This window comes from Aristolochia californica, unplaced genomic scaffold, assembly GCF_029961685.1.
Source record: "Aristolochia californica isolate CCGP_79_NKW_82.1479 unplaced genomic scaffold, dmAriCali1.0.hap1 SCAF_4, whole genome shotgun sequence".
In the NCBI taxonomy this organism is placed as follows: Eukaryota; Viridiplantae; Streptophyta; class Magnoliopsida; order Piperales; family Aristolochiaceae; genus Aristolochia; species Aristolochia californica.
This window is the reverse complement of record NW_027182103.1, coordinates 45118509-45135666: the sequence shown is the minus strand read 5'-3', so window position 1 is coordinate 45135666 and position 17158 is coordinate 45118509. Positions and strand designations below refer to the sequence as shown.

Here is a 17158-nt window from a genome sequence, read left to right as displayed (position 1 = left end):
TGGAATTAAAAGGAAAGGTAAAAAATTCCCTTATGCTTTTCCTTACAACCATTCTTTTTAGGGATAAAATCAAAAAAAAAATTATAAATTGGACTCTTGCCATTCAAAATGATCATCGAAGAAACAACGAGAAATCTGAAAAGAGTTTGAAGACGATTTTCGACGAAGAGTTTTTCAGCAAAAGGAGATTTCCAGCAACAAAGCACGATATGTGCCATTTAAGCCGTAATGGCTAATTAGAAATAGGGAACCAATCGGTGACCGGTCAATAACCTATAGGGATTACTGTAGTGTTTGTATTATTTTAATTTTCTCAATATGTATGAACAATATTTGTATGTATGAATAGTGTTGATATATTTGAAAAACAATTATGAACATATATATTTGAATTGTAATTTTTGAATAGTGTTTTATGAATAGTATTTGAATAATGTGTCTAAATAGTATTAAGACTCAATAGTGTAGAATTTATGCCAAACAACGAATCTGTTTCTAACTTAAAGTATTCGGTTACACTTAATTTTGTCGGTTCAATCCAAATTTTATAATTGGATCAAGCCATTGTCATATATAAAATTTATATTTTATTAAATTAAATCAATGTAATTAATATATGTTTTGTATTTTTATTATAGGTTTCCCTCTTAAATTGGCAAACTCGGTTGTTGCAAACCTAGCTACGACAATTTAGTTTTTTTCTTTTCCTCAATTTTTCTCTTATATATGACCTAAATAAGAGATCGAGTACACAATTTTTTCGGTTTGATCCAACTTTTGTAATTGGATCGAGCCTTTGTCACATATAAATTTATATTTTTATTATAATTAAATTAATGTAATCTAATAATTTTTGTAATTTTTATTATAAGTTTGCCTCTTAAATTGGCAAACTTGGTTGTCACACACCCGGCTAGGACAACCGAGTTTTTGCTCTTCCACAATTATGTTCTTTTATATGACCTAAATAAAAAGATTAAGTACACGATTTTATCCGACTTTTGTAATTGGATCATGCAATTGTCACATATAAGTTTTACATTTTAACCATAATTAATTAACTTTACTTTTTGTAATTTTTATTATAAGTTAACCTCTTAAATTGGCAAACTTTGTCACATTAGGATAATCAAGTACATAATTTTATAGATTCGATCTTACTTTTGTAATTGGATGAGGCCATTGTCAAAATAGAAATTTAATAATTTTATTAAATTTATTTATTAAAAATTGGTAAACTTCACTTGGAGATTTAGTTGTCACAAACCCTACTATGACAACCAAGTAGTCGATTTTGTCGGTTCAATTATAATTGGATCAGGGCATTGTAGCATATAAAATTTTTATGTGTCAATATATGAGATTTTCTAAAAATAATATTTAAAAAGTACATTTAAAATTTAAAAATATGTTAATTCAAATTAATGAAAATTATTCTTAATTCAGAATTCCAATTATTCTAATTAATAATATTTTCCATTTTAAACGATTTTTTTTTTTTGTTAAAAAGTGGATGCGTCACATTCACAAACGCCTTTACAATGAAAAACCATGAAAACAAAATCCATGAAAAACCAGATCAAGATCAATAGTTTCTGGCGATAGCAAGAAGAGCGGCTCACTATCCCAACAGAACTAATTGATTCGAGACCCGTAAATTCAAGAAAATCCAGGATTTGATAGTTACCGTCAACAGTTCCTTTTGGCTCTATCGTTCTTCATCTAAGCGACCACCGGCACGGAAAGGAGAAAAACCAAAGAGAAAGGAAATGTCAGCAGAAAAGAGAACAACTGAAGAAACTTGTTAACTGGGAACTTCCCACGACTCGAGAAGCAGAGGTCGCGATTTTGAGAGCGGGACCAGTTGGAATTCGGTATGAGAAGAAAACCAGCAAGTACAGTTGATCACTAGATAAAAAAAATTCCCATTCATTTTTTTTTCCTCCATTGGAGATGTTCCCCGCCGAGTGCACGTGTTGCAGTGCTTTGTTTTGATCGATTTTTTGTTTATAAAATTAAATTATGTTCTTAGGACGCCATTGATGGTTCTTGGTTTTTAGCGTGTAAGGATGAGATGCTTCTGTTACTACTATTTGAGCAGTGAAGGCCTTTGTGAAAGTTAATGTGGTATCCAGCAGTCGGGGCCTGGTTTGTTTTATAACTTTTTCCTCCATCTGAGTGGAGAGAATTTGGCCAAAGCCATACATCCAAAATTTTACAAGTTACATCGCACAGGATTTTACCCTGTACAAGTGAAATTGGGGAAACATTTGTTAGTGGAGTTGGATTTGGGTCAATAAGTGGCCACTGAATATGAGTTTGGGTGGCTGTAGGGTTACGAACATCAACCCTTGTTTTTCTTATTCAAACAGTCATACTGGATTCCTTCATAGGCAGTGATGAAATAAAGAGAAACTGACGACGGAAAATCCATTCCTTTTCCACTAGCTTAAAGTTTTAAACGTGCAAGCAAAGCGTGCCCAAAGTCACTAACACAATTAGTGGAGAGTTGGAAAACTGAAAGTTACAAAAAACTTCCCATTCATCTTGTTGAAGTTCTTTCCATTTAGGTTCCCGTTCGAGTCTAAGAAATTCTCCACTCTCTCTGCTGCTCTTTTAATTCTGGGACACTGAAAATCTCACTTTCAGGGCCTGATTTTTGGTTTTCTTTCTCTGGCTTAGGTGGGTAAGGTAATTCAAGCCCCATGAGAAAACAAATCCTAGATTATGTTTTAGTTCCATTGGGGCTTATAGTAATGACGGGCTACCATGCGTGGCTCTTCTATCGCGTCATGAAGCACCCCACTAAAACCGTCATGGGCATCAACGCCATCAACAGAAAACTCTGGGTTCGAACTATGATGGAGGTAATTCTCGTATCTCTCTCTTCCTTCCGTTCTTTCTTTTGCGTTTTTCTGTGTTTTGTACTGTTGAAATGGAGGTAATTCATTTACAGTATTCTATTTAGTAATTCATGATATCTTTTTAAACATATCCGATTGATGGGGATTATTTTTAAATCAGGACCCGATGAAAAATGGAGTTCTATCAGTGCAGACGCTCCGGAACAACATAATGGCATCAACCCTCCTAGCATCAACAGCGATCATGCTTAGTTCCTTAATTGCCGTCTTGATGACGAATAATAGTCGGGGGACGTCAGTCTTCCCGGTGAATGGAATGGTATATGGTGACACCAGCGAGCTTGGCTTCTCGATCAAGTACTTCGCCATTCTGGTTTGTTTCCTGGTGGCCTTCCTCATGAACGTGCAATCAATCCGATACTATAGCCATGCTAGCATCCTCATTAACGTCCCTCCTAGATTTGGTAGTCTATCGGCAGAATATGTCGCCCGTGCCATCAATCGAGGCAGTTTGTTCTGGTCGCTCGGTCTTCGTGGCTTCTACTTTTCCTTCCCCCTCTATCTCTGGATCTTTGGCCCCATTCCCATGTTATCCTCCAGCTTCTTCCTCGTTTTCTTGCTCTATTTTCTCGATGGGTCATTCGATTGTGGGGTGTTGGATCATAGCGATGAGAGAAGCATCGAAGAGTGCACCTGCCAAAGCGTCGTCTAAATGACAAAAAGAGATGCCTTTGGTTTCTTAATTCAACTCAAGTTGAATTTGGTTGTAGATTCATGGAGTTTATGAGATGTTGGTAAGTGAAGTTATCGGATGTAGCAGAAAGTCTGAGTAGGTATCAGTTTGCTATTATATACTTCCTCACTTTGATTGCTTTAGCTGAGATGATATCGTCAAGGTCCATTTGATAAAGGATAAGGAGGATTCTTCCTTCTTTGGTAAATCTTCCCTCCGAAGAGTGTTCTCTAATGGAAATGCAGCAATCTGTTAAAAGTAATATGAAACAATAATATTATCTAAAAATAATTTGAAATTGTAAAATCCTCTTTTATTTTAAAATCTTCACCTAAGTCAATTAAAAAGCTTTATTGGCAAGTGAATTTTTTACATAATAGAATATATTTTTACTTTAAAATTTTAAATTTATTCCTAGTCTTGTGAGGTTGCCAATTTGTACATTCTGTTACATGCATCCATCTTGTGCAACAAATCATATCCCACGTTAAAACGTACGAAGACTCTATCATACCCCTGAGTCCTAGCGGTGGCACCAAGCCAAATTATTCAAGCTTGGCTCACTTCAGTTTTTACTTGAGCTCGATGTTTGAACTAGAAATAAGGCTCTCGTTAATTCCTTTTTTAGTTGGTTGATGGTTGTTCTTATTTACCTCAAACTTCAAAGACGATTGGTTGTTTAGCCCTTTTAGCTCCTTCAACATCTAATGTTGTTATTTGTTGATGGATTAAACACTATCGATTGAGGTATTTGCTCTTCTATTAGGTCTATTAAACTAGTTATTTTATATTAGTATACTCCATTGCAAAGTCTTGGATTCCTCTATAAAAGTTTTCAGTTCAATGGTACTAAACTCACCAATATATTTTTTATTTATTTTTATAATTTTAAATATATGTTGAGTTGAAACCCAATTCGAGCTCGAACTTGAACTCCTTTACAATTTCTGAGTTCAAGTTTTGACCCTGAAGTTTTAAGGTCAAGCCAAACTCAAACCTACACAAGTTAGAGCTTAGCTCTGACTTGACGCCACCCCACTCTTTACTCTTAATTTTTTTATTATTTATAAAAAATAATTTATTTCCAGTATAAATACAAACATCGTAACTATTTTCTCATTGTTTTCTATGGCGATACAAACCTAAGAAAACCAGTCAAAACGATTTTTTTCCAACAAAGGAGAAATAATTTTCCATTATTTTATTTTTCTATAGCACAAATGATCCCTAAGAAGTCTCTAAGAACAGGATGAGTGTAACATTTTGAGCATTCATTTTAGATTGTTCAAAATACAAAATGTAAAACTATAAGACCCTTTTAATTTTGAGACTATAATGTCTCACTTCAAATCTGAGACATACAAATTTGATACTATATTAATAATAAAGTTAATCTTCTTCGATTATATAGAAGATGAATCAAGCCCATTCAGATCTTGGAGGGACAGCGCCATTGCTGGAACACGGTCTTAGCGGTTCTAAACACTTCATTTGTTCGGGTAGGGAGAGAGATTTCGGGGAAGTGGGAGAGGGGACTTGGGTTTTTTTCTCGTTGATACTGGCTTGGGTAGGATTCCTGGTCGAGTGTTGAATCTTGGTCTTGATTATTGCCGCGGAGTTTGTTTGCAGTTTGAAATATGCTTTTTCGTTTTTTTATCTCTTCTGTTGTTTTTGGAAGAAAGAAATTTCTGGGTGTTTGATTAGGTTATTCATTTCTTTGGTTATTGTGTTGGGGAATCAGGAGTTTGTTACTGCGGCCTAATGATGAGCTCCAAGCAAATCAGTTCAAGTAAAAGCAAGCAGTATGTCTCTTCTATCTCTATCTTGCTACCTTCCTTCTCGTGTTTGTATTTCTCCATTACATGCATTTTATCTACTTCCGACTTTGGCGAGGACTCGTATGTGCTGTAGAAACCTATCCAGAAACTCCATTTTCTATTAGAATAAGAACTAGAGAAAAAGGGATTTTCTTTTTTTTCTTTTTATGGCTTGTCCAAGATTCTATTCATAGTTGTTCTGTCTTTTTTCTTTTGTATGTTGAATCCCTTACTCTGTGGAGACATGAATACTCTACGTTGCGGCAAAGCCGTCAATACTTCACAGTTATCACAGTGATTTGTCAGAAAAAGTACATAGTTTATTTCTCGTTGAATGACCTCGCATCTGATTGTAGCCTAATCTGTGAAAATCATTAGAGAAAGCCATGGGTGGCTTACATTCAGGATGTTTGAGAAAACACATGGAATCGGTGGAATTTGCGATGATGGAGGTTCTGGAGATGTACTTGGTCGTGGTGGGGATGGTTCCGGTGATTCAGAGGATGAAGGTCTTGCTGTCATCCTTAATGAACTAGTGCAAGTGGTTTTGGCAAACCTTGGTTTCATGTTTGTGGTAATGGCACATTCTACTTCAACCCTTAAGCTTTGATAAAGTTTCTTGAATTCCACCAGTTACTATTAACTCAGGATGCCAAACATTAGGTCCAAGTCCGTTAGAGAAGAAGATTTCATTGTTGATGGCCGCTGTGAAATTTTAGTCAAATTATGACACAAATCCATTATTCAATGGTGATGATGATGATAAGTAGTTTTTGTCTTGCTTACCTTTTTTCATTATTAGCTTATAATATGTTTTTTCAAAAAAATTATTAAAATTCATGGACTAAAGCATTTATAAAAGAGAAGGAAGATTAGCTTGTTAGTATTGTGACATAAATGTATTGACGGCAATGAGATTTAAGGGGCTAAACAAAAAAGATGAGGTTCTTGAGCCAAAAAATAGGAAGACCACCCCATGGAGCCTGTAACTGATTAGTCTAGTTGCACCTTTATTACATAACTCCCATCTTGATTAGCTTCTGCTTATAGAGTTGAAAAATCTGCTCATATATTTCAATAATCTATTTAGGCATCCTATCCTACTTCTGTTGAAAAGGATAATTCAAGTAATCCATCTGAACAATGGTGATCAAGTCTCTTCCTGTGGAGCCCTGTTCTTGACCTCGAAAGACCTTGATGTTGATCAAGTCTGCTAGGACGAATGTTGAGTAAAAAGAGTTGGCCTTTTTACTCACATAAAACCACCTGCTTCAGCTTGTCTACTTTGCTAATGTAGCCATCACTGTAATTTTATTTCAACCACCCTTGAAGCAGAAGGTTATGTTTTTCAAGCTATTCCATTTAAGCAGTATAAGAAGTTCTGCACATCCTGAGTTAGAGAACCATGGACTGATTCTTATATGTGCAGCAGTGCTGTAAGAAAAAGATAAGGAAGCAGGAACCTTGCTGGTCAAACTGGGTTGGAGTGGAACAGTGGTCCAGTACAGTTCTTCCAGAGAGAAACCCATTTCCCTGTGTAATTGGAACTTTGAGTGGGTAGAGCCCAGTACTTTTGAATTTGAATTTAGGGATTTGAATTATAAAAGTGAGAGGTGTTGGATATGAACCCATGACTGCCAAAGATGGAGCTGAGTTTCTAGCTAACAAATCTACAGTGAAGCTTTAGTAATGCTAAGGGATTATTATTTTACAAGCTCTGTGTAATGTGGTAAGAACCTCAATATGTGTAAGAAATGTAGTAGAGCACTTGAGTTGAGGTCAAACACTTGTTTCATCGTTTTTTTCTTTTCACCACTTGACTGAGAGCAACTTCAGTCTTCATTTAAGTGTTAGGCAGTTACAAAAACTACACCTATTTAGTTACATTTTACATAAACCCTTATATCTCCCAATAGACTTACCAAAATTACATGAAATTTGCAATACAAAGAAATTTAAACATGCCGAACAATATTGTTAAAATACCCCTGAACTTGTATTTTACACTCCTCCTCAAGCTGGAGAGTAGATATCAAACAATCCCAGGTTGTCACTATAGGATACATGTTCACGTCTATCCAAAGGTTTGGTCAATATATCTCCCAACTGATCTAAAGACTTTACATAAGGAGTTACCACCTTCCTCTGTATAATTGCATCTGTAATGAAGTGGCAGTCAACCTCTATATATTTCGTTCTCTCATGGAATACAGGGTTGCTGGCAATAAAAATAGCTGCCTGGTTATCACAATTTATAACCATAGGGTCAGGTAATATAAAACCAAACTCAAGAAACATAAATTTAATCCACATAAGCTCACTAACTATATGAGTCATTGTTCGATACTCGGCCTCTGCACTGGGCCTAGCCACAACTATCTGTTTCTTGCTTTTCCAACTTATCAGGTTGCCTCCAATAAAACAACAGTAGTCTGATGTAGAACGTCTATCCATCTTACACCCAGCATAATCGACATCAAAATACCCAAGAACATCAATTTTCCCATTATGAGTATACAGAAGACCTTTTCCAGGTGTACCCTTCAAGTACTTCAAAATCCTCTGAGTAACTTCTAAATGGACTTTTTGAGGATTTTCCATGAACTGGCTCACAACTCCTACATCAAATGAAATATCCAGCTTAGTTACTGTAGTATAGATCACTTTACCTACTAACCGGCGGTATTGAATTTTATCCTTGAGTGTAGGACCCTGGGTGTCATGTAGATTATGATTAACTTCCATGGGGGTGTCTATGGGCTTAACACCTAATAAACCATACTCCTGTAACATATCCAATATATATTTTCTCTGAGAAAGAATAATACCTCGCTTGCTACGAGCAACTTCAATGCCAAGGAAGTACTTGAGAGAGTCCAAATCCTTTATCTGAAAATGTGTGGTCAGATATTGTTTAACTTCTATAATACCATTAAGATTATCACCAGATAACACAATGTCATCTACATAGACAGCCAAAACCACTATACCAGTCTTCCTTTTAAGTAGGAACATAGAATGATCACAATGACTCCTATAGAACCCAAATTGTAGTACCACATCACTAAACTTTTCAAACCAGACCCGTGGACTCTGTTTAAGTCCATAAATAGTCTTCTGTAGCTTACACACCTTTTCTGTCTCCCCTTGAGCAACATACCCAGGAAGTTGCTCCCTATACACTTCCTCATGTAGATCACCATATAAAAAGACATTCTTCATATCGAGTTGAAAGAGAGGTCAATCCTTATTAGCAGCCTCAGATATTAAGATACGTATCGAAGTAAGTTGGGCCACAGAAGAGAATGTCTCAAAGATATCAACTCCAAAAGTTTGCGTATACCCTTTCGCTACCAGCCTAGCTTTGTACCGTTCAATAGAGCCATCAACATTATATTTGATAGTATAAACCCAACGACACCCCACAATAGCTGCTCTTATAGGTGGATCACATAGATGCCATGTTCCCCGAGATACCAACGCACGCATCTCATCATCCATAGCTTGTTTCCATTCTGGAGAGCACAAGGTTTTAGCACTGGACGAGGTATATGGGAAGAATACAATGACATAGCAAAGGACTTGAAGGATGGGGACAAAAAATCAAATGACACATATTTGGATATCGGATGAGAAGTACAAGATCGTTTACCTTTTCAGACTAATAGGCAGGTCTAAATCAGTGACAACAGGATCTGCAGGCAATGAGGAAACTGGTGGATCATGAGAAGAGAGCTCTGTAGAGATAACTGCATTATAGGAGTACGAAAGCGACGACTGTAAACACGAAGAGGCAATGAAGAACTCAATGACGCTGCAACATCCAAAACTGCAACAGGAACAGGACTATCTAAAGGAGATTCAAGTGATACAAGAAACTCAATAGACGATGAAAAATATGGAGTATGTTCAAAGTAGGTCACTGCGGTTGACACATATGTATTCCATCGAACAAAATCATAACATTTGTATCCTTTTTGTCGGCGAGAATATCCCAAAAAAACACATTTGACAGACCGAGGTGACAACTTATTGACCGAAGTTCCAAGCATATGAACAAAATAGGTACATCCAAAAATACGAGGAACCACACCAAACAATTTACAATTGGGTTTTAAAACCTGAAGTGGAGTGTTAAAATACAAGTTCAGGGGTATTTTAGTCATTTCTTATATTTTCAAAATTACATTTTTCTCTTATAGTATGGCTATTAGATAGAGAATGTCTTATTTTATCTCAAGTTAAATTTTCATTCAATTTAAACATGTTTTAGGAGATATGTAATTTTGAGTATTGAGGGGCATTTTTGTCCTTTTGTAAATTTTCACTTAAACCCTGATGATAAAGAAGCAAGAAGGGCCTTTCTGGCTCGAATTCCAAGGCAGCAAAGCTGCCCCTCTTCCAGAAATTCATTTTCTCTTCTATTTTCTCCCAAATCACCTATTTTTCAAATACAATATCATCTTCAGGAATTACATATAAAATTACCAAAATGCCATTCTACTGATTTCTAACAGTTACAAGAAGCAAAAGTGTGCCTTAGAGCAGGTTTAAAAGATGCAACTTTTGCTTGTAAACTTCTTGTTCCATAACCAATTGGTGCCAATTGGTAATTGTAAACTTCACAACCCACAGAGTTGAAAAGCCACTATCTTGGATAGACAAGGAGCTCACTGGCACTCAGTTGACATTGAAGTATATTTCACTTTTATTTGCATTGAGTTGTTGTTTCTGTACCTGTTTGGACAAAGCATACTTTCTCTCAATAGACAGGATTATCTCTAGCATTATTTGTCTGATGAAGTGTATGATACAAATATTGCAAATCATTAAATGTGCTGAAACATATATCAGAATCTCATGTCCACGATTCCTTTGGGCTTTACTTTGGAAGTACATGTACATTATCAGGGGTGATGAGCTGATTTGACTTGCTAAGGACTTTTTTTTTGTTAAATAAGCTTTACGTTTGAATGCTATGGATATCAGATATCTGTTTGGAGCTGAAAAAAGTGTCAGGCTGAGTCGAGTGGTGTATGTGCGGGAAGGTTCTGTAAGCAGGTAATTAGATAGAAGGAAGCAAGGCAGGAGTGGCTTGAGCATGCAATCTCTGCAATACTCCATGGTGGTATCATCCTCGAATATATCAGCGTGTTGAAGCTAAGATGGCCAAACGAGGATACCTGATTAACAGATAATATCATTCCGAAACTGAGTGAGAAACGGAGATGAAAATTTTCTTTTGATAGAAAGAAAACAAGTTTTGTCATCACTGCTGGTTTACTGAGCCAAGTTTGAGTAAATTCGTGGTTTGTACGAACTGAAATGAGTATGTGAATTGACAAAGAAGGATGCTCTTAATCAAACAAGTCTGACTTATTGTAGAATTAACTTATTCAGCAGTGACAGGTTTTGGGAGGGGGTCAAGCTGATAGAAAGCTATGTAATTTGTATTTCCTACAATACAACATGCTTAAGGACTGATAATCATTGCATATGAATCCATTTGTATTGAATTTTTGGCTGACCAATATTCCTACTGTTGGAGTGCATTAAGCTTTGATCATTGATCAGTTGTAACATCAGCATATATTGACAGGCAAGAGGACAAAAAGGATTAAGGGGCGAAGGAAAAAGAGAGAATTCTTTTCATAACTGATTAGTCTAGTTGGAGCGGAACCATTGTCTAGTCCAGTTTTTACTAAGAGAAAACCCATTTCCTTCTGAAAACTTCTAACCTGGACGGGTTTGATGACCTGAGCATATGTTAATGAAGTGTATATAATTTACTCAGAAAAAACTGCAGTCGTTGGCTGTTAAGGTCTAGGCAATTAGATCGAAGGAGAAATGAAAGAGACAGAAAAACTGTATGTGACATGGATGGAAAGGGTGCAAATAAGTATGATAAAAGAAGGCTTTTTATTTAAGTCGGTAGAAAGCTCCTTCAATGAGACAGCTAATGAGCAATTCAGTCGGCACCTCTCACAAGAACTTAATTATTGGAATTAAGAGTGAAAACAAGTTATGAACCATCATATCAGGGGTCTCGATTTGTTCTTGCCAAGTAATTCCGCAAACATGACGATAATCACAGGCTCCTCTCGTGCTGAAAATGGTCAAAACAGTAGGCGAAGACTCGGGTTCCTGTGATAGAGCTTGTGTATAAATGACCCCTACCCCATAAGGTGAAGACTGAAGAAGTCGGAAATGGGATACTTTCCTGTGGCCGTTCTCTTCGTCTGCTTCCTATTGTGGATATCCAGAGTGCTGTATTCCACATGGTGGAAGCCGATGAAGCTGGAGAGGTTGTTGAAGGAGCAAGGGATCGTGGGTCCGCTTTACAAATTGCTCTCCGGCAATCTCAACGAAAACGCCGCGGAAAACCATAAAGCTCGATCCAAAACCATGAACTCTTCTCCAATATTGTGCATCGTAGCGTAGTGGAATACCGTATCTTCATTCCTTGTTTTCTTCAATCATGGCCGGCTTCCGCATTGCATCTGTTTCACCCTCTTCTTTTGATTCATAACATCTTTCCGGTGGGATTGTTTTTCTCTTCGAATGGAGAACAATCTAAATTTCCCGCATGCATGTATTAACAGTTTATACAGTCAGAGATTGTTTTCTTTCGTTTTTGGTGATCATCGGTTCCTGCACTCTCCTCGTTCATGACCATGAAATATGGGTGAAGACGCAGAAGAATTCAATCCAGGAGATTCACGAGGGTAGTTTCCAACGCAACCAAGTATCAAACAGCTTTTTCCCCATTGGCTTGGGGTTTTAGAATTTGCATTGGCCAGAACTTTGCACTCACTCAAGCTAAGTTAGCTCTGGCCATGATTCGGCAGAACTTCTGGTTTGAATTCTCACCAACCTATGTTCTACCCCAATATGGCGCTCTGAGGGAACGAAGTGAGGCCACAACCCACCTCATCTAGGGTGTCCTCCACCTCTTCATGAGCACCTTCCGCATTTAAAACAAATCCTTCCACCCCCTCATCTAGTGTGCCCTCCTCCTTTAGGACGGCTGACAATCCTTCCCCGGGAGAAATTAAGAGGAACCTATCTCTCTCCCCATCAAATAGGTGGGAATGAAAGAGGCGTAGGCCCCTCTTCCCCCTTTCATGGTCACCCTCCTAGTCGAGGAAGGAGGTCACCCCTCCTTTGACTGCTAAAGGAGGGTGGTAGCCATTTTGCCTCCAGACGAATTGCTCCCCTACCCCCACTAAAACAATCACCCTCTTTTAGATAGAACAAGGAGAGCAATCAACGTCCTCCCTATGGAACAAGCCCTCCTCTGATCTCAATAGAGTGTTGTTTGCTTCCTACTCTTTTATTATTATTATTATTATTATTATGTTAATAAATTTAGACAATTTAAATAATAATTAATTCTTAATAAGTTTAAATAATAATTATTGAAATAATTTAATAAAGAAAAAAAAACCCTCTTGGATAGGAGATAGCTTATTTTAAAGATTTTATTCCAGAATGATCTGCTATTACTTAATGGATGTTCTTGATCAGATATTGCTGTCCTGAGGCTTGATATAAACTATTTTTTTAACTGTTTGGACGGTTTTATTGGTTTTTTGCTAAAAGTGAAGTGACCAGCCACTAGCGTCTGCTCCCAACAGCTCTGAGAAAAGAAAACGAAGAAGAGTTTGAGGGGAAAGGATCCAGAAACCCAGAAAGCATCACGGCCATGCCGTTGTTTCACTTTTAATATTTTCTGTAGCTTCTTATGCAGTCAGTAATGACGATTGAAACAGACTCATTGACTAGAAAACGTCCTGGGTGGCGACAGCTATTGATGAGGCGGTGGGAGGAGTGGAGCAGAAAAGAAAAGCATTGCTGAGAAAAGAGAGACAGTTGTAACCGCTTAGATTGAAGAGAGATAATTGAACATAATCCGCCATTGACTTCGAAGACGACCAAGCTTATAAAATACAAATAAACTGGAACTGTAACATGTGAGTTGTGATTGGTTTTTTGGATACATGTGAACCAAAGTAACCAGAGTTCTTTCTCGCCCTTTTTCCTCTGACAAATCAATGGATTTCCCTGTTCTTCCGACTTTGACAAATGATTTACTTGGTTCCTTCACTGCTTCATTGGTTTTTGGAATCGATTCAATGATCTTAACTTATCATCACTTCCCAGAAGAAATAAAAGAGAAATTCTTAAACTCATCAAAATCCTGGTCATATGTCACCGCTGTAAACACGACATTGCCAACTGACCAACCAATTGAGTTTCCTGGCATTGCCTCCGTAGCTGTCAACGATGGATGAATGTATTGTTGCTTGGAAACCATTAGCTGATGCTCCTGCTTTCTTTCTTTATCTCTGTCTTTGAGGGTCCAGCCAACCCTGGCTTTCCTATTGCAGCAAATGGAGATGGAAAGATAACATTGATTAACATTTAAAAAAACGATAATTATTAGTTTATGAACCATCTATAGCACATCGAATTAAAGTATAATCTGGTTTATGAAAGCTCCTGCCATCTAGACTACTACTGCAATTTGCAGGCCAACGACGGGACATTTAAAATAAGTTGGTTTGTTCCTTGGGAAAGATCCCATTCACTTCGTGATTACAGGTTCCCTTCATATTCCATTTGCTAGAAGCCTAGAATATCGTTTCTGAAAGAGGGAACACTTGTTTAAGAACATATTAATACAACTGCCTTTAGCATCTCGATGGATGAAATTACAACTCTCTTTCTGGTTTAGCTAGCAGAAGAAAAATGGAAGAGTTTGTCGCTGGTTTACTGAGTATCTCTTGTCTTTTCTTCTTGATATGTATATCACGATTATTGAACTCCATCTGGTGGAAACCTAAGCAGCTGGAGAAGCATCTGAGAGAGCAGGGCATTGCCGGTCCTTCTTACAGACTTTTACAAGGCAATTTGAAGGAGAACTCTCTGATGATCGAAGAAGCACTGTCCAAGCCCATGAATCTGACCCACGACATCGCCCCACGTCTCTTGCCCTTCCTTTGCGACATTATAAAGAACTACGGTATACTATGCAGTTCTGATTTCATGAAGAATTTGTCTTTCTGTTGGCCATGGCTTCATTTGCTCGATTTCTTTCTTTCTTCTATCTTCATCTCTTTTTTTCTAGCCCGTGCTTTGTTTCTTCTCGGAGAACCAAGATAAGTTTTGGGTTGCAATTCAGTTAATAAAAACTCTCATGCTTCTGTCGCGATTAATTTCGTTCGCTGTGCCCCTATATCGTCACCTGCATTCACAACTCTTAGAATGTTAATGCTCAGATTAGAAGAGATTCTCCAACTTGCAGGTATGACGTCAGTCCAGTGGTTTGGCACGGTTCCTCGAGTGAACATCATGGCCCCGGAGCTGGTGAAGGAAATTCTTTCGAACAGGTCTGGCGACTTTGAAAAACTTAAGCCGAATCCTCACACGAAGTTGCTAGCCGGAGGTCTGGCCGTTTATCAAGGGGCGAAGTGGGCAGAGCACCGGAGGCTTTTAACCCCGGCTTTCCATCTTGAGAAGCTGAAGGTTGCTTCTTGTCTCTCATTTAAAGAAACTTTCTCAGAATGCAAGATGAGTAGTTAGAGCGGCTTCTTCTTCTTTTTCTTTGTGTTTGTTCTTTTAATGGTGAATTTTGCATTTTAGGGAATGCTTCCAGCATACTCCGTTAGCTGCACCGAGTTGATAGAAAGATGGCAAACATTAATTGGCCCCGGTGAGTCCTACGAACTGAATGTGTGGCCGGAGATGAAAAATCTTGCGGGGGATGTCATTTCTCGGACGGCATTTGGGAGCAGCTACAAAGAAGGGAAGCAGATATTCGAAATTCAATCTGAACAGATCAAGCTCCACATAAAAGCTGATCGAGCTTTATATATTCCCGGTCTCAGGTATGCTGCCGTCGTTCATTCTGTTCAACTGGCTGTATTTGTGCAGGATTAATTTCTCTATTCCCATGATCAAATCAAAGTTTATCCGGTTGAGCAGGTTTTTGCCCACAAAAGAGAACCAAAGGAGACGAGAGTTAAACAAAAGAGTGAGAACCCTCTTGACAGCTATGATCGAGAAGAGAGAAAAGGGAATGAAAGAGGGAAGAGATTCTGGTGCTCATGACTTGCTGGGTTTGTTATTAGATGCCAAACGTAATGGCCGGAACGACTACGACGAAAAGATAGAAATCACCATTGAAGATGTCATTGGAGAATGCAAATTATTCTACTTCGCTGGATCAGACACCACTGCTGCTTTACTGACATGGACAATGGTTGTGCTAAGTATGCACCCGAGTTGGCAAGATCGAGCAAGGAAAGAGGTTGTGGAAGTGTTTGGTAAAAGAACCCCGGATATAGACGGGCTAAGCCGCCTCAAAAGTGTGAGCAACTACCGAACTTCCTATTCTTGAAATCGTCCCTTTAAACAGCAGTCCGCCAATCTTTGATAAAATTTCTCAAACACTTGATATGTATCAGGTGACAATGATCCTGTACGAGGTTCTGAGGCTATACCCGCCGGCAACGATACTTATTCGGCATACCGAGAAGCAAGTGAAAGTCGGGAAGCTTCTTCTTCCCCCAGGAATCCAAGTGGGCATGCCAATTGTCCTCATCCATCGCGACCCTCGTCTCTGGGGTGAGGATGCAGGTGAGTTCAATCCAGAGAGATTTGCCAATGGAGTTTCAATGGCTTCCAAGCAACCCGGCGCATTCTTCCCGTTCGGATGGGGCCAAAGGATCTGTATAGGGCAAAACTTCGGCTTGATGGAGGCAAAGACGGCATTGGCGATGGTTCTTCAGCATTTCCGGTTCGAGCTCTCTCCCTCCTACGCCCATGCGCCACATGTTGCCATAACTATGCATCCTCAACACGGAGCTCACATAATCTTGCGCAGAGTCTGAATACAGGAATCCAAATCCCGGTCCTGGGTGGTAAACGAAGTGTAAATTTCAAGCTCCCTACCCCCTGCTTGTGTGAATTCGTTCATGTGTAACAGTAGCAGGCTGTAAAACAGAAGCAGTATAGTAATTGTTCTTTCCCCTTGGCTCTTTCCGACGAAGCTGCACATTGTCACAAGAATGCTAATGTTCTGAAAGATTTTAAACGATGAGCGCGTGCATGCCGAGGCGGATCGGGAAAGAGGGGTGTTTAGGGGTAGCACTAATCAAAACGAGTTCCCAAACCGTTCTAGTTCGGTTCAGTTCAATTTTTTAAGCGCGGCTCAAGTTCACTCTTGAAATAAAGTTTGTTAAGTATAACAAACCAAATGTTAAGCACCTAGCAATACTACCCAAAAGACCAGCCTGTTAGAAGCGGAAGACATAATATCACACCCCACCTTCGTGAGCCGACGACCACGGCGACGCAACGACACTGGCCCAACCCGGTGGCCTACTCCTAGTGCCCCTTCGCAATGCTCCAGGTCGCCCCTTTCGAACCTATCAGTAATTTTAATCCAGCCTTTATACACCCCGGGATTCGAACTCGCGACATGAGAGCCCGCTTTGATACCAAATATTAAGCACCTAGCCAATACTACCCAAAAGACCAGCTTGTTAGGAGCGGAAGACATAGGTACTTAACCCAAGACTATAATACCAAACCCGCTTGTTAGCTCGAATCGATTCATTTACATAGATTCCCTCTTTAGTTGGTTGATAGTTGCTTTTATTTACCTCAAACCTCAAAGACTACTGATAGTTCAGTCTTTTTGAGTCCCTCAACATCTAATGTTGTTGATTACCAATAAA

At 38.5% G+C, this 17158-nt stretch overlaps 2 protein-coding genes across 2 annotated transcripts; both read left to right on the top strand.

The window, feature by feature from the left end:
- Positions 1 to 2705: 2705 nt before the first annotated feature.
- On the top strand, positions 2706 to 3652 carry LOC137961853 (uncharacterized). Its single transcript, XM_068808456.1, has 2 exons — positions 2706 to 2867; positions 3025 to 3652. The coding sequence occupies exons 1-2, from the start codon at positions 2706 to 2708 to the stop codon at positions 3574 to 3576; spliced, it is 714 nt and encodes a 237-aa protein (XP_068664557.1). The 3' UTR covers positions 3577 to 3652.
- Positions 3653 to 14159: 10507 nt separating this feature from the next.
- On the top strand, positions 14160 to 16320 carry LOC137961895 (cytochrome P450 CYP72A616-like). Its single transcript, XM_068808511.1, has 5 exons — positions 14160 to 14439; positions 14722 to 14942; positions 15060 to 15304; positions 15402 to 15786; positions 15884 to 16320. The coding sequence occupies exons 1-5, from the start codon at positions 14166 to 14168 to the stop codon at positions 16307 to 16309; spliced, it is 1551 nt and encodes a 516-aa protein (XP_068664612.1). The 5' UTR covers positions 14160 to 14165; the 3' UTR covers positions 16310 to 16320.
- The last annotated feature ends 838 nt before the right edge of the window (positions 16321 to 17158 follow it).

Excerpts from the sequence above, each read along its gene's own strand:
- LOC137961853 (XM_068808456.1), top strand. The coding sequence starts at position 2,706 with ATGAGAAAACAAATCCTAGATTATGTTTTAGTTCCATTGGGGCTTATA. Across the intron at positions 2,868-3,024 it reads GGGTTCGAACTATGATGGAG|GACCCGATGAAAAATGGAGT; the intron begins GTAATTCTCGTA and ends TTTTTAAATCAG.
- LOC137961895 (XM_068808511.1), top strand. The coding sequence starts at position 14,166 with ATGGAAGAGTTTGTCGCTGGTTTACTGAGTATCTCTTGTCTTTTCTTC. Across the intron at positions 14,440-14,721 it reads CGACATTATAAAGAACTACG|GTATGACGTCAGTCCAGTGG; the intron begins GTATACTATGCA and ends TCCAACTTGCAG. Across the intron at positions 14,943-15,059 it reads TCCATCTTGAGAAGCTGAAG|GGAATGCTTCCAGCATACTC; the intron begins GTTGCTTCTTGT and ends TTTGCATTTTAG.